Source organism: Colletotrichum spaethianum, assembly GCF_022836535.1.
Source record: "Colletotrichum spaethianum MAFF 239500 DNA, contig32, whole genome shotgun sequence".
NCBI classification, from domain to species: domain Eukaryota; kingdom Fungi; phylum Ascomycota; class Sordariomycetes; order Glomerellales; family Glomerellaceae; genus Colletotrichum; species Colletotrichum spaethianum.
In genome coordinates, this window is record NW_026054802.1 from 134783 (window position 1) to 152606 (window position 17824).

At 51.2% G+C, this 17824-nt stretch overlaps 5 protein-coding genes and 1 non-coding gene across 6 annotated transcripts; 5 read left to right on the plus strand and 1 right to left on the minus strand.

Moving 5' to 3' along the window:
• Positions 1 to 1456: 1456 nt before the first annotated feature.
• Positions 1457 to 2170, plus strand: ColSpa_09971 (uncharacterized protein; the record flags this gene model as incomplete). The annotated part of the gene is made up of 1 exon (XM_049276183.1): positions 1457 to 2170. One exon carries the CDS (start codon positions 1457 to 1459, stop codon positions 2168 to 2170), a length of 714 nt encoding a protein of 237 aa, XP_049132140.1.
• Positions 2171 to 3009: 839 nt separating this feature from the next.
• Positions 3010 to 3778, plus strand: ColSpa_09972 (PEP2-like protein; the record flags this gene model as incomplete). The annotated part of the gene is made up of 2 exons (XM_049276184.1): positions 3010 to 3178; positions 3246 to 3778. The coding sequence occupies 2 exons, from the start codon at positions 3010 to 3012 to the stop codon at positions 3776 to 3778; spliced, it is 702 nt and encodes a 233-aa protein (XP_049132141.1).
• A 1407-nt stretch (positions 3779 to 5185) lies between these two features.
• Positions 5186 to 6501, plus strand: ColSpa_09973 (putative glucan endo-1,6-beta-glucosidase B; the record flags this gene model as incomplete). The annotated part of the gene is made up of 2 exons (XM_049276185.1): positions 5186 to 6093; positions 6459 to 6501. 2 exons carry the CDS (start codon positions 5186 to 5188, stop codon positions 6499 to 6501), a joined length of 951 nt encoding a protein of 316 aa, XP_049132142.1.
• Positions 6502 to 8530: 2029 nt separating this feature from the next.
• Positions 8531 to 8629, plus strand: ColSpa_tRNA_267. Its single transcript is given in 2 exon segments — positions 8531 to 8568; positions 8586 to 8629. It is a non-coding gene; the product is annotated as a tRNA-Leu (tRNA).
• A 1769-nt stretch (positions 8630 to 10398) lies between these two features.
• ColSpa_09974 (uncharacterized protein) lies at positions 10399 to 10732 on the plus strand (the record flags this gene model as incomplete). Its single annotated transcript, XM_049276186.1, has 2 exons — positions 10399 to 10619; positions 10651 to 10732. The coding sequence occupies 2 exons, from the start codon at positions 10399 to 10401 to the stop codon at positions 10730 to 10732; spliced, it is 303 nt and encodes a 100-aa protein (XP_049132143.1).
• Positions 10733 to 13689: 2957 nt separating this feature from the next.
• ColSpa_09975 (HEAT repeat-containing taxis protein) lies at positions 13690 to 15613 on the minus strand (the record flags this gene model as incomplete). Its single annotated transcript, XM_049276187.1, has 2 exons — positions 13690 to 13743; positions 13814 to 15613. The coding sequence occupies 2 exons, from the start codon at positions 15611 to 15613 to the stop codon at positions 13690 to 13692; spliced, it is 1854 nt and encodes a 617-aa protein (XP_049132144.1).
• Positions 15614 to 17824: the final 2211 nt, after the last annotated feature.

A 17824-nucleotide genomic window follows, 5' to 3' on the forward strand; every position in this document is an offset into this window, starting at 1 on the left:
CTTGCACGCGTGCAAGCACTGACGGATCTTTTGGGTCAATTGGGTCAATTGGTTAGGCCGTAGAGTCAAAGGGTCCTTGCGACCGACGTCACTGTCAGCGTCTGTTACATTATAGTTATAATAGTTATATATATTAATACTAAAATAGTCCTTAAGTAAATAGCTTATATAGTAATATTTTATTAACCTTATATATAACTTAGTATTAAAGTACTATATATAGTCTATTATAACCTCTTAGTTTAAAAAGCTAATTAATAAATATATAAAGTAAACATCTTTTTAGACCTAATAATTTACTTAAACAGTAACTAGTTATATTTTAAAAATTAGATATTTTAGTATATTATTATTAGTAGTATTACTATATCTAATAAGTATATATAACTCTTAATTTATAGAATTAATAACCTCTAATAGGCAGTTATATTTTGGTAGCTATTAAAGTAGTATTACATGTATCCAGCTACTAAGGCAACTAATCCAGTACCTAGACTTATCAGCATTCTAGATATCAGAAGGGCCAAGGTTATACTCCTGTATGATTGCCCGGTACCGGGCAAAGAACTCCTCTATTAGGGCCAGATCTAGCTCTGCTCCCTTCCGGTATAGCTCAACTAGCTTAATGGCGGACTTCTTCTAAAGCTCTAGGTAGTCGGCAAGCTAAGTGTAGACAAAGTGCTCCGAGACAGGGCAGATACCCCAGAGGTCACGGAGGTAGTTGGCCGTTTCTTCGACCTGTATCAGCAAGGCCAGGAAGCCAGCTTCAGCAAGCTATATGACGAAGGCCGCAAGAGCCGCGTCTTCGGCGTCCGTTAACGCCCGGGGCCGGCTAAGGGCAGCCGGTGGGCTTGCCCGGAGGTTACGGCTAGCCCGAAGGGCCCGGAGATGCCGGTGAATAGACGTATTAGATACGCCATACTGCCAGGCAACCTCGCGGATAGATATAGCAGATATCTGCTTGCCAGCCCGATCAAAGTGGCCAGCCCGTTGCTAGGCAGCAAATACCACTTCGGCGGCCTTTTTGGCAGTAGTCATATTCTTGTCACATTAGCAGGGCATATTGACTGTATTAGATAAGGATGGTTGGTTTAAATAGTGTTGATATCTGTCGATGAAATGTCTAAATAATTGATTGTTTTGGTGAGAATATAACAAAAGTCAGGACAAAGTGGGGACAGGCTGCAACCCCCCTTTTCCTGCTGCAACCCCCCTTTTTTCGCCCCCTCCGTGAGGAGGGGGTGTTTAGCTCTGCGCGGCGCTGACTAACACCCCCGGGTACGTCTCTTCCCCACGCCGACGCCGCGCCGGTGCCCCAAACCCGATCCGAATCCGTCGGCACGCAAACAGCCCACTCTTTGCCGGTCGAAGCCCCGCACCCTGGTCCCCCGTACAGCCGACCCCACCCTCTGAACGGTCCGCAGATTTCCAACCGTTCCCCGTGAGCCCCGAATCGATGACAATAGAGAGCGAGCGGGAACTATCGCCTTCGGATTTTACCCCTTCGGCGACAACACCGTGGCCGACGGGTATGCCCCTGAGATATGGAGGGGCCGAGAGCGGTAGCAGTAGACGAGGGAGCGTAGAGAGCAGAACGGGAGGTGTGCCGGAGACGCCTGTGGGTACGCCTGTCGGGGACCTTTTCACTGTGGGTCTCGCGATGGCGATGGGAAAACGGACTGGAACGATGAGGGAGATGATTGAGATGGACGAGTCTGATATGTCGACCAGGTCTCCAGCGTCCTTTGGTTTGTCGAGGTGGAGGGGTGGCGGGCGCGGGAGTCTGAGGAGGATGCCGAATCTCGAAAGTAGATTCATTGGACGGAGTGTGTGTGCTGATGAGATGACTGACGCAAGGGGACAGTTTGGCAGGATCGTTGAGATTGTGGATGAGACTGAGGATATCGAGCACACGACCTCTGATGGGAATGGCAGTGTCCAAGTAGTTTTCGAGAGGGTGTTCGAGGTTGACAATGAGACTGAGGAGGCCGTTGCACAAACAGTCTCCAGGCCGAGTAAGGTCGAAAAGAGGGTCACTGCCGCGAAGAAGTGTGGGTTTCGAGACGGAGGAGATCATGTTCAGCCGATTTCATGGTGGAATTATCCCTGGTTTGTTCTGATGCTGGTTCTTTTCATGCTGTTTGTTCCGAGCTTCAAGGAGATTATCTGAGGGAGGTATCCGACTTTGACGTGAGAATCAAGGGCAGTGTTACAGTTACTTCATAGCAAGACTTGACATGTTTGATAATTCGCTCGAGTCGACGTTCAGGCTTATATACCTGGTGCTCTTTGGAGGCCATGCGGGGCCAATTTCTTAAGGTTGTGTCATTGGGGAATCCAGATAGAAGGAGGCAGATTAGGGTGGCTCCTTCCGTGAAGAACTTCGAACCTCCCCGGGAAAGAGCAAGGCAGCAACCGTCATGAAGCCTCCTTCCCAGACAAAAACAGTCTCTCTTACTCATTCAAAAGAAACGCCAGAACGGTCAGCAGACAGGCGGTATATGAGTGCGTGGCTCAATCGTCTGATTTAGGAGCACAAAAAGATACCCGTGCCAGCAGGAGCTCTCCACAATTAGCGGGCGCTCTAGTTCGACTTTCCCTGCAGGAATAGAGCGTTGAACAGTACTTTTTGTCTTTTTGGTTCTCATTCTAGATTAGATAATCATTAAGGTGATGCTTTTCTTGTCTGAGAAGGAACATCACGACTTCGGTGGGGTTACGGCCTTACCCCTGAGCTTACGCACCTACGGAGTCGCTCGCCTTTCTCAATGTCTTTGGCGTTTGACGTAAGATACATCGTCGGCAAGAAGGCTATGGGAAGGGAGATACGATCCAATCCAAGCAGTTGAGGGAGTAGTAATCGCATCTTGAGCCAGCCGGCACCCAGCAATGTCCACATAACAGACTCTCCCCTCATCTCTTGGCACCCAACCCCTTGAACCTTGTCATATCATCAACAGAACAACTCTACCAGACATATCATCTGCTTACTTGTCTGCTGTTGACGTCATGGCCGACCTTCATACCCGTCAATACTCCCACATCGGAGGTACCCCTGCCGAACTCCTTGATCGTCTCGCCGTCTCCGAGCTCTGCAAGGGCTGGCCCGTCTACCGCGACGCCGGCGAGTGGGCCAACTACCGCTCCCTGTTCACCACGAATGCTTATGTCTGGACGAGTACGTTCATATTCCGTCGAAATCACCGCGGCGGGTCCTGGAGAGCTAACGCACCGTCAATGAAAAGCCTGGAGCGGCGCGCAGCCCATCGACGACTTCATCCGCATCTCCATCGAGGGCACCAAGACAGGCGCATTCATCCTGCATCGCGAATGCGGCACCCTTGTCGAGCTGAACCCTGAGACCAATCGTGCTGTCGGAAAGATGAAGGCTACCATCACTCAGCGATTCAAGCACCCCGACGGCTTCGAATACGATGTCGACTGCGACTGCCGCTTCATCTTCTTCTGCGAGAAAGAGGTGGACAGCTTTGGAGATGGTGGTGGAAGGAGGGATTGGAAAGCGGCTTTTATTAAGCTCGTCTACGAAAAGGACAAGGTCGTCCCCGTGGACGGGACATTGGTCCCTGCCTTCAAGGAGGAGGAGTTGGCCAGGTATCCCACAGGGTACAAGTACCTCGGGGCCGCGCAGAGTACTCTAGGGTACGAGATCGACATCAAGCTCGTCACGGGGCAGGACCTGGGCTCTTGCGAAAAGATGTACCGGAGTATGGAGAGTTGGCTGGCGGGAGAGCGAGGGACGAATGGCCTGTTTGACTGAAGTACTCGTAGCATGACTCCAACTACCTAGATACCACCACTTCACATGTAGTCCTGAATGAAGCGTCTCCAGTGGAGGTTTTGAAATATGGGGTTTAAATGATTTGCATGTGAGAAAAATGGCAACGCAAGAGATATTACATTATTTGGTTTATGCCGGTATTGACGAAGCGTACAAACGTAGGTAATATGCTGTCTGGCAATTGTGGTTCCACTTTTGTCGTCACAGAAGCATAGCGTATGCATAAACCAGTAAGTAGTTGCTCAACCCGCACACGAGAAATCCAGAGCACAACGAGAGCAGCTGAATACGTCGGTGAGAGACATGGCCAAATCAGCCACTGTTTGGACTTACTCCATGTTTCGTTCTGAGGTGGGTGGACGGACGGAGCGCGGCATTGCAGCAAATCCCATCTGACGCAGTTTCTCGGGTGTGGAATGCCGGTGATTGGGTAGGAACATGATGGCGTTTTGTCGCCCGCCACTCCCGCCTGAGCCTTCGTCCTCACATGTCGCGGATCATCGACAGAATGTTTCTGAAGATCGACTGCACTTGCGAGTGCCGATCCGGCATTGGGCAGAGGTTGAGCACAAGATGATGGATGCGAGAGATGGGACGACACGTCCATGCAGCGTCCGTTCCCCTGCGTCAGCCAGTGCGCCGGTTCGTCCAATGGATGGGAGGAAAAGCCAAATGATGGGGATGCGAGGTGCATGCATTGGCTGAGGGCGACAAGTGATCTTCAGGCACTCTTGACCCCCTTCCAGCACAAGTGGAGGCGGACCCAGCGGTGCAGCTTTCCAAGCTTCCAAGCTTCCAAGCTTGAATTTCAGCCCCGGAAAACAAACTTGGACAGGCACCACACACCACAAAACAGGCGAGGAAGGGGGGAGCCGGAATCACGTGACACTGCAAAACGCCCCGTTTTCCAGCGTGTCAGTGTCCACCGTCCGCTGTGCCACTCCTTATGCCCCACCCCCCTGGCCGGGCTCTCCTTAATTTCGTGACGTGCCAATACGACCGTCATTGTTTTTCCTCCACCCCCTTCCCCGTTCACTCTCTTCGTCTCGCTCGCATCCACAGCCGAGTCCTGACAATAAAGTCATCTTTGTCCCACCCCTCGTTGTCGACCTCTCTCCTTCTTGGTCCTGCTCACTCTTTCAACTTTGCCCAGTCATTCTTTTTTTTGGGTCCACGACAACGACAACACCAACTCAATACACTCTTTATTTTATTGTTTTAGTCACAGCCAAACAGTCTCCGGACAAACAAAGAGGTCTTCCCAGTCCGACTATTTAACCTTTTTCTCTGGGACCTATTCTGTATTCGTCGATCCAAACGAATATCCTCAACCAACGCCGCGATTCCCCTTTTCGACCGTTCAAGCACATTTAATCCACCGTCAAGATGAAGGCTTCTCTCTCCATCGCCGCCCTTACGGCGCTCGCTGCCACCGCCGAGGCCGAGAACTGGTTGGGCTTCAACTCGGGTGCCACCAAGGCCGACCGCTCCGCCAAGTTCAAGGCCGACTTCGAGGCCGAGTTCAAGACGGCCCAGAACCTCGTGGGTGCCCCCGGCGACTTCAACGCCGTCCGCCTCTACACCAACATCCAGGCCTACTCCACCCAAGACCCCATCGAGGCCTTCGAGGCCGCCATCGAGACCAAGACGTACATCCTGCTCGGCGTCTGGACCTCGGGCACCGACAACATCGACAAGGAGATCAACGCCCTGAAGACGGCCGTCACCAAGTACGGCACCAAGCTGACCGACCTCATCATCGGCGCCTCCATCGGCTCCGAGGACCTCTACCGCAACTCCGTCACTGGCGTCAAGAACAAGTCGGGTGTCGGTGCCGACCCCAAGACCCTCGTTGGCTTCATCAACGACTTCAAGACCGCCTTCAAGGACACCCCTCTGTCCAAGGTCTCCATCGGCCACGTTGACACCTGGGATGTCTGGGGAAACAGCACTAACAAGCCCGTCCTCGATGCCGTTGACTGGGTCGGTGTTGACGAGTACCCCTACTACGAGAACGACAAGGGCAACGACATCAAGAACGCCGGCGCCCTCTTCGACAAGGCCTACGAGGCCACCATCGCCACCGCCGGCGGCAAGCCCGTCTGGGTCACCGAGACCGGCTGGCCCGTTACTGGCGAGACTTGGGACGAGGCCGTCCCCAGCAAGGCCAACGCCAAGAAGTACTGGGACGAGGTCGGTTGCCGCAAGCTGTTCAACAAGGTCCCCACCTTCTGGTACAACCTCCGCGACTCCAACCCCGACAACGAGATGAAGTTCGCCATTACCCAGGACCTGTCCACCACCCCCCTGTTCAACCTCACCTGCCCTACCACCTTTGACACTCCCACCAGCACCGCGTCCTCCTCGGCCAGCGGCACCGCCACCGCCAAGCCCAGCTCCAGCTCCGGCTCCAGCTCCAGCGGCGGCTCTGGCAGCGGCTCTGGCAGCAGCTCTGGCAGCGGTGCCAACGCGACCGTCTCCACTGGCTCCCCCACCGCTACTGGCTCCGGCTCTAGCTCTGGCTCTGGCTCCGGCTCTTCCGGTTCCGCGTCCAGCAGCACGCCTTCCACGGTTGCTGGCTCTGGTGCCTCGAGCGTCCAGGCCCTCACCACCGGTGCCCTGGCCGCCGTTGTCGGCGCTTTCGCTCTCCTCTACTAAGAGAGAAAGATTTACGGGAGTGCGTGCTTTGGGTAAAATTCTAGCGCATTGGCAAGGTGTCTTTGATTCTCACAGTGGACATGTGTATTTTTTTCTTTCGGTATCATAATCACGGATAGATCAAGGATAGACTGAAGCAGAAGAAAATGTGATTAATCCATACACTCATTTCAAAACGATGGACAGATGTCTAATGTTGGTGTTGCACTCACTCGCGTTGTGACCGCCTGGGGCTCTCACACCGAGCCCACGGCGTCATTCTTTGATTTGCGATGCCCTGTTTCCTCCAAGCCTGACTCGGTGAGGACTCGCGGGCCGCGTCCATGACCTTGTTTTGCGTTCCAATGGGGCAAGCCACGCCAAGCCCAAGCCCCCAGGCCGCCCTCCCAATCCACCCCCCAGAGGGTCGGAAATGAGTCGGTGCTGATCACACCACCCAAAGGAGGCCGCACTAGGCAGTACGAGGTCTGGACCATGGAGCGGCTCCTCGTCTCTCTTTGGTTCGTATTCCTGCCTCGCCCAGGGGAGTTCCTCGTCGGGCGGCCGGGAGGGAGGGGGAGCACGGGTACCACATTTCCAGGCGCAGTGGCGAGCTAAATTTAGAGCCTGAATTTCGTGATCTCGGGGGTGGGATGGGCGATTTGGTTCAGCGTTCGCGCCGGTGCAAGTCCGCGTGACTTCGGCACATCACGGCACGCCTAGCATTTGTGCGAGCCGGCACGGAGTACACGCAGCCTCTGGAAGGCGATGGGGCGAGAGAGAGACAGACGGCGCGGTGGTCTGAAGGCGAATCGTACACGAGAAGCACGCGCGATTACGTACAGCATGTCTCGCCTGAGCCAAAAGGGAAAAAAATAAAACACTGTCAACAAACGTCCAGGTACGCGGCGAATCATGGGTTGGCGGTACCTGGAGCTAGGCCCGGCACAGGAAAGCCGCCCAGCGGCCCTGCGAGCGGGCACGGAAGAGAAAACTTGGCATGGCCTTGGGTTCTAGGCTCTCGGGACAGAAGGGGTAGGTCAGTACCTCGAGAGGGTGGGGAACGCGCGTCGTTGGGGTTCTTTGGTTCTTGGTTCTTGTGCGCCCTCGATCGATCCTATCATCTTTTTTCTTTCTTTCTTTCCTTGCGTCCTCATCCCGCATGTTCATCCGATGTGCTCGACCGGACCCAGACGCGAATAAGGGTAAATGAAGGCTGATTAAACAAGCAACTTGGCTTCTCTCGCTTCGGGGAATGAGATGTTCTTTTTTTGTGTGGCAGTGCGGGTGTCTCCCCCCCCCCCCCCCGGCGGTGATCATTGACGTTTCGGTGTGGGCTGCCCGTCGATGGATTCTAAATAGCAAATAGTCAATCTTCTTTTCCCGGGGTGTCTGCGGCAACTGTATCTTGGTAGCGGAATGACGTTCTCCTTCGCCCTGGGGGAGGCATATGCACATGCACCGTTCAACCCTATGGCCGTGAAGGGGTCAAGAACCCCAAGGCCTCGCCCGTCGTCGTCGTCGTCGTCGTTCCGTTGGCGGCCACCCTTTTGCGGCCGCCGGCCGGTTCGGGCTTGGTGGGTTCGTCGTCGTCGTGCCTGGTGCATGGCTGTCTTAGCCACGGCGTTTGCCCGACGTTTCTTCGGGAGAGCCCCTTAGGGAGACGTTCATAAACAAAGGCATGCATCGAGTCAAGAAACTTTAATAGCTGGGCATGCGTTCCATGGTTCCTGCTGGCCGAGTTTGGTGGGCGGTGGAGTACTCTCGGGTGTAGGATCATAACAGGAACTTTACACGGCAGTAGGTCCGGCTGCAACCATCTCTGAGCAGCCAAAAGCCTGGTTTTGGACTTTGCCTTGGAAGGCAACTTGGACGGTGATTGTTTGCGAAAGACCGCCGTCTCCATGCACTCGGTTCCGCATAGAAACCCACTCATCAACGCCGGTGGATCTCTTCCCACCTCTGCGACCCCATAGCCCTAAAGCTCGCCCTCGCCCACGCCCACGCCACGCGGCTGCCGAGGATATCAAAATCTTCCCCGTCATTCTGCAGCATCCAACCGATTCCGAGGACCACATCCGAGGATCACGTTACGGAAGGGTGGCCGAGTTGGTTATGGCGCCAGGTTAAGGTCAGCTTAACATCTGTTTCCTGGTGGGGCAACCCGCGCGAGTTCGAGTCTCGTCCCTTTCAGTTTTTGCGTTTTTAGGTGTCTGGTCTGTGGTGTACTGCTGTCAAGCACAAGTTCCGAGAGACAGTTGGGTTGTTAGTCTTTGGTGGGGTTTGCTAACCGCACTTAGTATGTTTTCTTTCTTCGTTGACGACCTGTAATCCATAGTGTCCCGGACTTTTGCTGGTTAGCTACCTACCTGCAATGACATAACAACCCAGAAGTTCTTGAAGTGACAAACATGCAAGTGGCCTGCCTCTACGCATGGATATTTCTAGCGCAGTCGTGAGACGAAAACGCGGGCGCCGGTCTTGCTCTCGTAGACCACCTCCAGGGCCTGTCGATTTCTTGGGTTCTAGACACCTTAGAAAACGGCCGCTAATGATGGGACTGAATGTTTACCATTTTGATGAGGCATATAATAGTCCTCTGGTGTTGCTACGATAGTACATGGCAGGTGTGATACTCGATATACTCTGTTGTGGTTGAGACGAGGTTTGAAAAGAAGTCTCCTGTGACGAGGTGCCTGCGTCCTTATGTGGCTTTAGTTGACCGGGCTGCTATCAACACCTGATTTGTTTGGTGTGATCGGCTGCATCTTTGCCCATGCGCCAGGGATGGAGTGTAGGTACTTGGGGGCATATCACGAGCGTCTGCGTAGGCATAGTTGTTCAGCGACTCTGGAGATGATTGGGCAAGATGATAAGCGCGTATGCGGGCCGCCTGCACTTTCGGTCAGCACCCCTCTAGTGCCCATAAGGGGTTACCGGCCACTTTGGAAGAAATATGTTAAGGGTTCGAGCTTGGCAGTTACAGAGACAAACCAATGAGGCACAACCTGCTAGCCGCTGTGATGGCTACATACTGGCGATAAGAGGTGCGGGCAAGCATACAGAGGGGAACACGTATCGGGCCCACTTGATGCCTGCTTGTGATGGCTCGTTGCGCAAGAGATTGGCTGCTCATCACATCAGTGTCTTATTGTCAAGCTGTGAGATGCATGTGTATCATGTATATCATGACGGCTGGAGTATAAAACGAGCTGGCATCGGTCGCAGGCCGTCCAGTCACGGGCAACACAGTGTTCCAACTTCACTCGCGATGGCTTCGCAACCAAATCAAGTATGCTCTCTGTCAGGCTTTCGTCTGGGAATCCGTACATATTAATTAAGCTTGAAAGTGGCCTCCCTTCACCCAGCAACTATTAGAAAGCGACATCGCGCAAGGGACTCAAGCATCACAAGGCGGTGAGAAAGATCTCACGTCTCTTTTGCCTGCATCCAGGCGGACGACGGAGGATGATTTGATAGCGCCTGCTCTTTCTCCCATCTGCGATCGCGCTGATGTTGAGGCTGACATGCACCGGCTGACCGATATCCACGACTGGATTGATGAGGAGGTCGACCTCCACCGACTGACTGAAATCCACGACTGGTTGTGGATGGTAGGTCGGCCCATGCTACCCTGTCCGCTCCACCAGCAGCGCCTGCTCAACTGCGAGATTACAATCACCGAGAAGCTGGACCTGCACTTTGTGTGGACGACAGGATGTATCTTCATTAAGCCTCTTTTGCGCTTTCTCCTAGAGCCACGCTTCTGGGAAAGATTCTTTTGTTGTTATATAGTGCTTGTCTCTAATGTAGACTTATGTAGCTGTGGTAGCCGGCGGGAACGCGCTCTTGGCTTCCTCTTCTTGTATGCGGCCCTTATAGCACATAAGAGCGACTTTTATATTGCTAAGGCGATATACCTTATTCCTGGAGAGGTATAGTGGTTGGCGTGGCGGACTGCTATGCGGGAATTTCTGGGGACCTTGCCTATTAATCCCTGGATTGACCCCAGGTTTTACTACGGGGAGCTCCGCCTTAGCCGGCTTAACAAGATCTACTTCTTCTGGAAGACCCCGCTCCGCGGCTACAAGTCTCGCTGGAACCAGTACGGCTCCTTCTTCCAGGACAACTTTACCTGGCTGGCCAGCTTAACCGTCTATATCGCTGTAGTGTTGACGGCGATGTAAGTTGGCCTCGCGACAGAGGTTCTCCAGGGCTCCCAAGCCTTCCAGTCGGCCTCGTACGGCTTCACGATCTTCTCTATCTTGGGACCTCTGGCCGCTGCAGGTCTGGTAATGGCCGTATTTTGCTACATGTTCATCAGCAATTGGGTGAGCACACTACAGTACAGTAGGAGGAGGTTGGATAGGATCAAGGGTCGGTAACCTGTCAGGCTGTATTTGGGCAGCGCCAAGTTGGTGAAGCTGCATCTCGGCCTGAGCTACGGACTGCTTACTCTGACTTCGATGGATAGCATTGTGCTAAAACTCTACTGGCTGGGGCCGAGGTCCTGTGTCTAAGTGATTGGACACATCATGTTGTTCGCCTATATCCGATGCCTCTTACGGCTATTCCAAAACAAAAGGGTTAGAAAGGAACATTGGATGCAGGGATAGCGCGAAACGGAGAGAATCTACGAACGCACGAACAGGAGCTGAATTAACGTAGGGCAGCCAGCAGCCAGTTGCCGGCTGCCAAAAGAGGGGCTGTCTAGCGGCCAGCTGTCAGCTAGATCTAGGTAGGTACCCTCTCATGCATGGAGAGCTTAGGTCTGCACATTTCCGAACACATCGCCATTCACCATATGCCTAAATATATCATCAATATACGCGTGCCGTCACTATGATACAATCCTTGCATTAGGCCCATGAAAACTACATTCAAGTCAGCAAAATGACTCGGATCTGCTCGGTACCCCCAAACATACAACTGGTCGAAGACGACCTTGACGGCTACCTGGACTCACTTGACGATCTAGGATCCCCTCCTATCCATCGTCCATGGATTATGATACTATTGAAATCTCTAGATCGATTGAAAATTCTTCCAGTAGCCTGGCCCAACTCGGCAGAACTGGCGCTATTACCCTATTCGATCCAGTTTCATCGATCCCTACCTGAGTACGACACGTCGTCAGATACCTTCCATGATATATATCTCGTTACAGTACCTCACTATGGCTTCCCAACTTCCACAAAACACTGGTCATTTTATTCGCAAGGACATTTCTTCCATCTCTCTAACAAGGAAAACCCGCGCTTAAAGATCGACTCTTTCAGCCTGGATGAAGTTGAAAAGGACCTTGCAGCAATCCGACGAGAAGTGGACACGCATACATTCCACGGGCCCAACGGCAAGAAAAATAGACGACTGGCTTTAGTAGCCTACAACGTTGGGCAAACACAGTTCAGCGTGCAACAAATCGAGAAGTTGGCGAAATTTATCATCAGTCAAGTTGAGACTTATACATTGTGGGAAAAGAACTGTCACTTTTTCGTACTCTCGCTCGTGTACAAGACAGCCATGAGAAAACGTGATGGATCCGTATTTGTGGGTACGCAGTCACAAATCATCAAATGGGACCTTGCCATTAAGAACACCTGCTCCAAGGCGTTATTCAACCAATTTGATGGATTCTGCTTATTCCAAACCCGTCAAAGTAAGTACTTGGTTATAAGTCGATCATCAATATATCCTCGAGGCTGATCATCATACAAGCTGTGTCAAACCGGTCGCGCAACTATCTTTTCAACCTTGCAGGCATGATTATGGATAATTGGACCGTAGGAAAAAGTACTTCCATCGCCAAGCTTTATCGCTCAGGTCCAAAATCAGTTGGGAGTTTCGACCCATTTGGCTCTCAATCCGAAATAGTGTGCGCATTGGATTCATTCATGCATATTAAAGAGGATATCCGTGACGTTAGAAATGCCATCAGAGAGTCATTGCAAGATGTAGCGCACGGGAATTTTCTTGAGGCTTTGAAGGGCAGGAAAGAGTCAAATATCAAGGCTTTCGAGAAAATTGTGTTAAAGGAGAAGAAGGGCTGCTCTCTCAGCAGAAAATCTTCTCCATTACACAAATTCCTTTTGTCTATTAGCGATGAAGATGAGAAGCAAATCAGGGAGAGATTAGGCGTATAAGTTTAGAGTAACTGTCACCTAAGTAGCTAACATAGGCTTTTTGTGACTTCCATAATTGAGAAACCAGCTCACACTGTAAAGGGCTGGTCCCGTATGGCCGGTAGGGGTGCTGCGGCTTAGCTATTCTAAGGGTCGATTGCGGCCTCATTGCCTAAGCCTTGCGTCTTCTGTAGTAGTACGAGGGCTCTGAAGTCAAGGAAGGCTCTGGCCGAGATAATTAGCTGGGAATAACCTCACTTTGGCACGCCGGCGGCAGACCTGGTAGGGCTGTTTGGATTACAACGTAGCTCTGTGTATCTATAGAGATTATTGGTACCTCCGGCACACCCAAATACTGTAGTAAATAGAGGCCAGGGGAAGTATCTCGGAACTATTGGTGGATGGGCTGAGTCAATCACTTCTTAGTTGCTACCATCCCGCTCTTAGCAGAGGTGCAGCTAGTTAGCACGCAATGAGATACTACGGGCTCTAGCTGCTGAGGCCTTAAGCATCACCACGTTGCAGTATTCTTGTACTTTGCAGTCCCTGAGAGGTATTTCTATTACTAATACTAGCAGAAACATTGACTACGACTTTGGCGCTTTCTTGATCGCAACTAATCTGAGCCCCCTGTCTTACGTCTCTGCTGCTACTGCTTTGAATAAGAAAGAATAGGTTAGAAAAGTGCACAGCGTCCTGTAATTTACTTTACAAAAGTATGGCAAATTAAAACCTGTGTACTTGGATTATCACTTTAACTACATAAGGTAGGAGACTATTGTAATTGAATTTAGAGTAATTATCAAGCATCTTCTCCCTCACAAGTGTCCCATAGGTTGTAGCTATCAATATTTCTCAAGTCACATCGTCCATTATGAACTGCAGTCTGCACCTGAATGCTATTTTTTAGACCAGCCGTTCGGAGTCCAGACGGTTGGTTAACGACGCAAAGACTGTCGTTAATGGACAAACTGAATTGTTCCCGGAAACTGCGCCGCAGAAAACTCTCATAAAGAGGTTCAATGTGTTGAGGATAGCGAAATTCAGAAGCTTGGGTATCGCCTTGTGATTCGGACCGGATTATTAGGCCTAAGGCGTCCAGGACCTTGTCCATCAAATTAGATTGGATGCCTAGAGCTTCAGCGGCGGAAGATCGTACGTCACTATCCTTGTCCCTGAAGAGTTCTACAAGGGCAGTCATGGTCTTCTCTGGAAGGGTCTGCTTGCCTAGAGCTTTAGTGGCAGACCATCTTACATCTCTGTCCTTGTCCTTGAAGAGTTCCACAAGGGCAGTCATGGTCGTCTCTGAAAGGGTCTGCTTGCCTAGAGCTTCAGCGGCAGACCATCGTACATCTCTGTCCTTGTCCCTGAAGAGTTCTACAAGGGCAGTCATGGTTGTCTCTGGAAGGGTCTGCTTTTCTAGAGCTTCAACGGCAGACCTTTGTACGTCGCTATTCTCGTCCTTGAACAGCTCTGTAAGGGCAGTCATGGTTGTCTCTGGAAGGGTCTGCTTGCCTAGAGCTTTAGCGGCAGACCATCGTACATCGCTGTCCTTGTCCTTGAAGAGTTCTGTAAGGGCAGTTACAGTTAACTCTGGAAGGGTCGACTGGTTGCCTAGAGCTTTAACGGCAGACCTTCGCACATAGCTGTCCTTGTCCTTGAAGAGTTCCACAAGGGCAGTCATGGTTATCTCTGAAAGGGTCTGCTTTTCTAGAGCTTTAGCAGCAGACATTCGCACATAGCTGTCCTTGTCCTTGAAGAGTTCCACAAGGGCAGTCATGGTTGTCTCTGGAAGGGTCTGCTTGCCTAGAGCTTTAGCGGCAGACCATCGTACATCGCTGTCCTTGTCCTTGAAGAGTTCTGTAAGGGCAGTTACAGTTAACTCTGGAAGGGTCGACTGGTTGCCTAGAGCTTTAACGGCAGACCTTCGCACATTGCTGCCCTTGTGCTTGAAGAGTTCCACAAGGGTAGTCATAGTCGTCTCTGGAAGGGTCTGCTTTTCTAGAGCTTCAACAGCAGACCTTCGTACATAGCCGTCCTCATCCTTAAAGAGTTCTGTAAGGGCAGTTATAGCTGTCTCTTGGAGGGTCGACTGGTTACCTAGAGCTAAAGCGGCAGAATATCGTACATCGCTGTCCTTGTCCTTGAAGAGTTCTGTAAGGGCAGTTATAGCTGTCTCTTGAAGGGTCGACTGGTTGCCTAGAGCTGAAGCGGCAGAATATCGTACATCTCTGTCCTTGTCCTTGAAGAGTTCTGTAAGGGCAGTTACAGTTAACTCTGGAAGGGTCGACTGGTTGCCTAGAGCTTTAACGGCAGACCTTCGCACATAGCTGTCCTTGTCCTTGAAGAGTTCCACAAGGGCAGTCATGGTTATCTCTGGAAGGGTCTGCTTTTCTAGAGCTTTAGCAGCAGACCTTCGTACATAGCTGTCCTTGTCCTTAAAGAGTTCTGTAAGGGCAGTCATGGCCGTCTCTGGAAGGGTTGACTGGTTGCCTAGAGCTTCAGCGGCAGACCATCGCACATTGCTATCCTTGTTCTTGAAAAGTTCTATAAGAGCAGTCATGGTTGTCTCTGGAAGGGTCTGCTTGCCTAGAGCTTTAGCGGCCGACCATCGTACATCGCTGTCCTTGTCCTTAAAGAGTTCTATAAGAGCAGTTATAGTTAACTCTGAAAGGTTCGAATGGTTGCCTAGAGCTTTAGCAGCAGACCTTCGTACATAGCTGTCCTTGTCCTTAAAGAGTTCTGTAAGGGCAGTCATGGCCATCTCTGGAAGGGTTGACTGGTTGCCTAGAGCTTCAGCGGCAGACCATCGTACATTGTTGTCCTTGTCCTTAAAGAGTTCCATAAGAGTAGTCATAGTTGACTCTGGAAGGGTCAACTGCTTGCCTAGAGCTTTAAAAGCAGACCTTCGTACATCGCTGTCCTTGTCCTTGAAGAGTTCTGTAAGGGCAGTCATGACCGTCTCTGGAAGGGTCGACTGGTTACCTAGAGCTGAAGCGGCAGAATATCGTACATCGCTGTCCTTGTCCTTGAAGAGTTCTACAAGGCCAGTCATGGTCGTCTCTGACATATATCTCCTATAGTATCTCAGGCTGTGCAAAATGGCGGATTTGTTTCGAGAAGCACCCAAAGCATCTTGTAGAACTCTGTCTGGAAGTTCTGATTCTCTCGTGAACGTCGATGATTTTGTGATGTCGATTTCGAATAGAACCCAGTCTTGCAGTCGCTTTTCTCTATTCGCCCGAATCCCGTCTGGCAAGGAAACCGCCTCGCTCAAGCAATGCATGACCAGCCGCTGGTGTGTAGGCCCTAGAAGGTCAAGCGGCCTTCCCTCAATTGCCTTGAAAAAGCGAGTTGACTCGTCTTTCCCTTTGTCATCCAACAGTCCGGCAACAAAGCGCCAGAAGATGTCGTAACGTGCGGTATACTTGTATTGTTGAAGAAAAGACTCAATAGAGATCTCATGACGTTCGATTTTCCGACGATTTAAGCCGAGGTATTGGAGATTTTGGTTTTCTTTCCACTGCCGTACGAAGTACTTTGCGGCAAAGAACTCTTGGAAGGTTAGGTGTATAAAATGATAAATTCGGGTTTCTAGGTCTGCTGAGGGGTCTGATGTCCGTAGGAACGACAGACGACCGAACATCTCATTGAGCGGTAGCTCTATTTGCAAAGGCTTAGAATGCTTATATAGAGCGTCACGGTGCGCTGACTCAAAATCAACAATACTGCTGTGTAAACCACTGAAGGCCATGCACTCAAGGATTTTCACTGAGTCCCCAGCTTGGTCCTCGACCTCAGATGAAGAGAGGGCTTCGGTGTGTACGAAATCCTTCTTCAGCCTCTTTATGTCCTTCTTCCATAGACGCTCCACAATGGCTTGGTAGACGGCGGTCGTCGTTGTCGGGATAGGCTTGGCATTGAGATTTTTGTCCCACGTGAGGCAGAGCGCATCTAGCTGGATCGGAATCCGAACAAGGCTCTGCAAAAGCCGGTTTTTCTGAAGGAACGACTGGATTTGCTCAGCATCTTCAGGAATGACAGCTTCGAGATATTTCTGTACTTCATCTGGGTGGAACCCATATGTGTCTAGTTCTAGGTCCGGCGTCTTGAAATTGGAGGGAAGCGTGGTATGAGGCCGAGTTGTGAGGATGATGTTAGGCCTGTTCAGTAGTCCCACAAGGAACCCGAAGGCGTTATGATCCGGGTCCAAAAGCTCAGACACTTCATCCAGACCGTCGAGGACAAAGAGGGTCTGACAGGATGCATCATCCTTTATATCTCTCCATAACTCTGTAGAAAGAGAGGCGCTGTCTTGGCATTGCTCTAAGTAGATGTGACGCAACATCTCACCCAGATTGTATGGCCCAGACCATGCCTTCAGTCTTCGTAGCTGCACCCAAAGCATGCGTGTAAACTTTTCTCGCCACATGCTTTCGTGGATGTAGTTGTGGACAATTTTCTTGCATAGGGTACTTTTTCCCACTCCAGCACGGCCTCGAATGAGTATTCTTCTTGGCTCTTTCGTGTTGCCGTCGTGTAGTTTGCGTGGTTCGAAGAGCTTCAGTAGCTCTACCTGGACGTCCTCGTGCGGAGTTTCAACCTTCAACCGATCAGATAGGGAGAAATGTGAAAACCGTAGCGCTGTCTCTTCAGAGCTGCGCTTCGAGCCGTCTGCTCGTTGCAGTTCCACAAGCGCAAGGTTAATATAACATTGATCCATGTTTAAAGGGCACCCCGAGAGCCGCTCAATCTTAAGCTTCTGCTCGTTATAGTGATTGCTGTGTATCCAGGCGTTTGCTCTCTCAAGCGGTGTTCCTCTCCGTATCTCGTCAAGGCAATGCTGAATCTGGCCCACTACCAACTTGTAGTCTGCATCTGAGTGCTTAGGCCCGCGGAACTTATTCATCCTTACGTGATTTCGCTCAAGAGGGATTGGATGTTGCACGGTGGATAGAGTCGCAGACCTCTTATTGACCAGCTAACAAGCATTAGCACAGAAGTTACTATAGATGTGATGATGAGGAGGCAAAGGTCTTACCTGCGTCTTTTCAGAAGGAAATAAGAAGCATAGAAATGGGACTTTGCGAGATAGATCCGTAAAACCCTTTTCGTAGAAGGTGTATACTTTATAGTCCTTCCTTTGATAAAGTGTAGTGAAGCGACGCACGAGCTCATCAAGATCACATTTGCCCCCGTTCACCCAATCAAGTAACCGAGTTATTTTTTGTCCTCGAAGTGACGCCCAAGTCCTCAGACCCGGTTC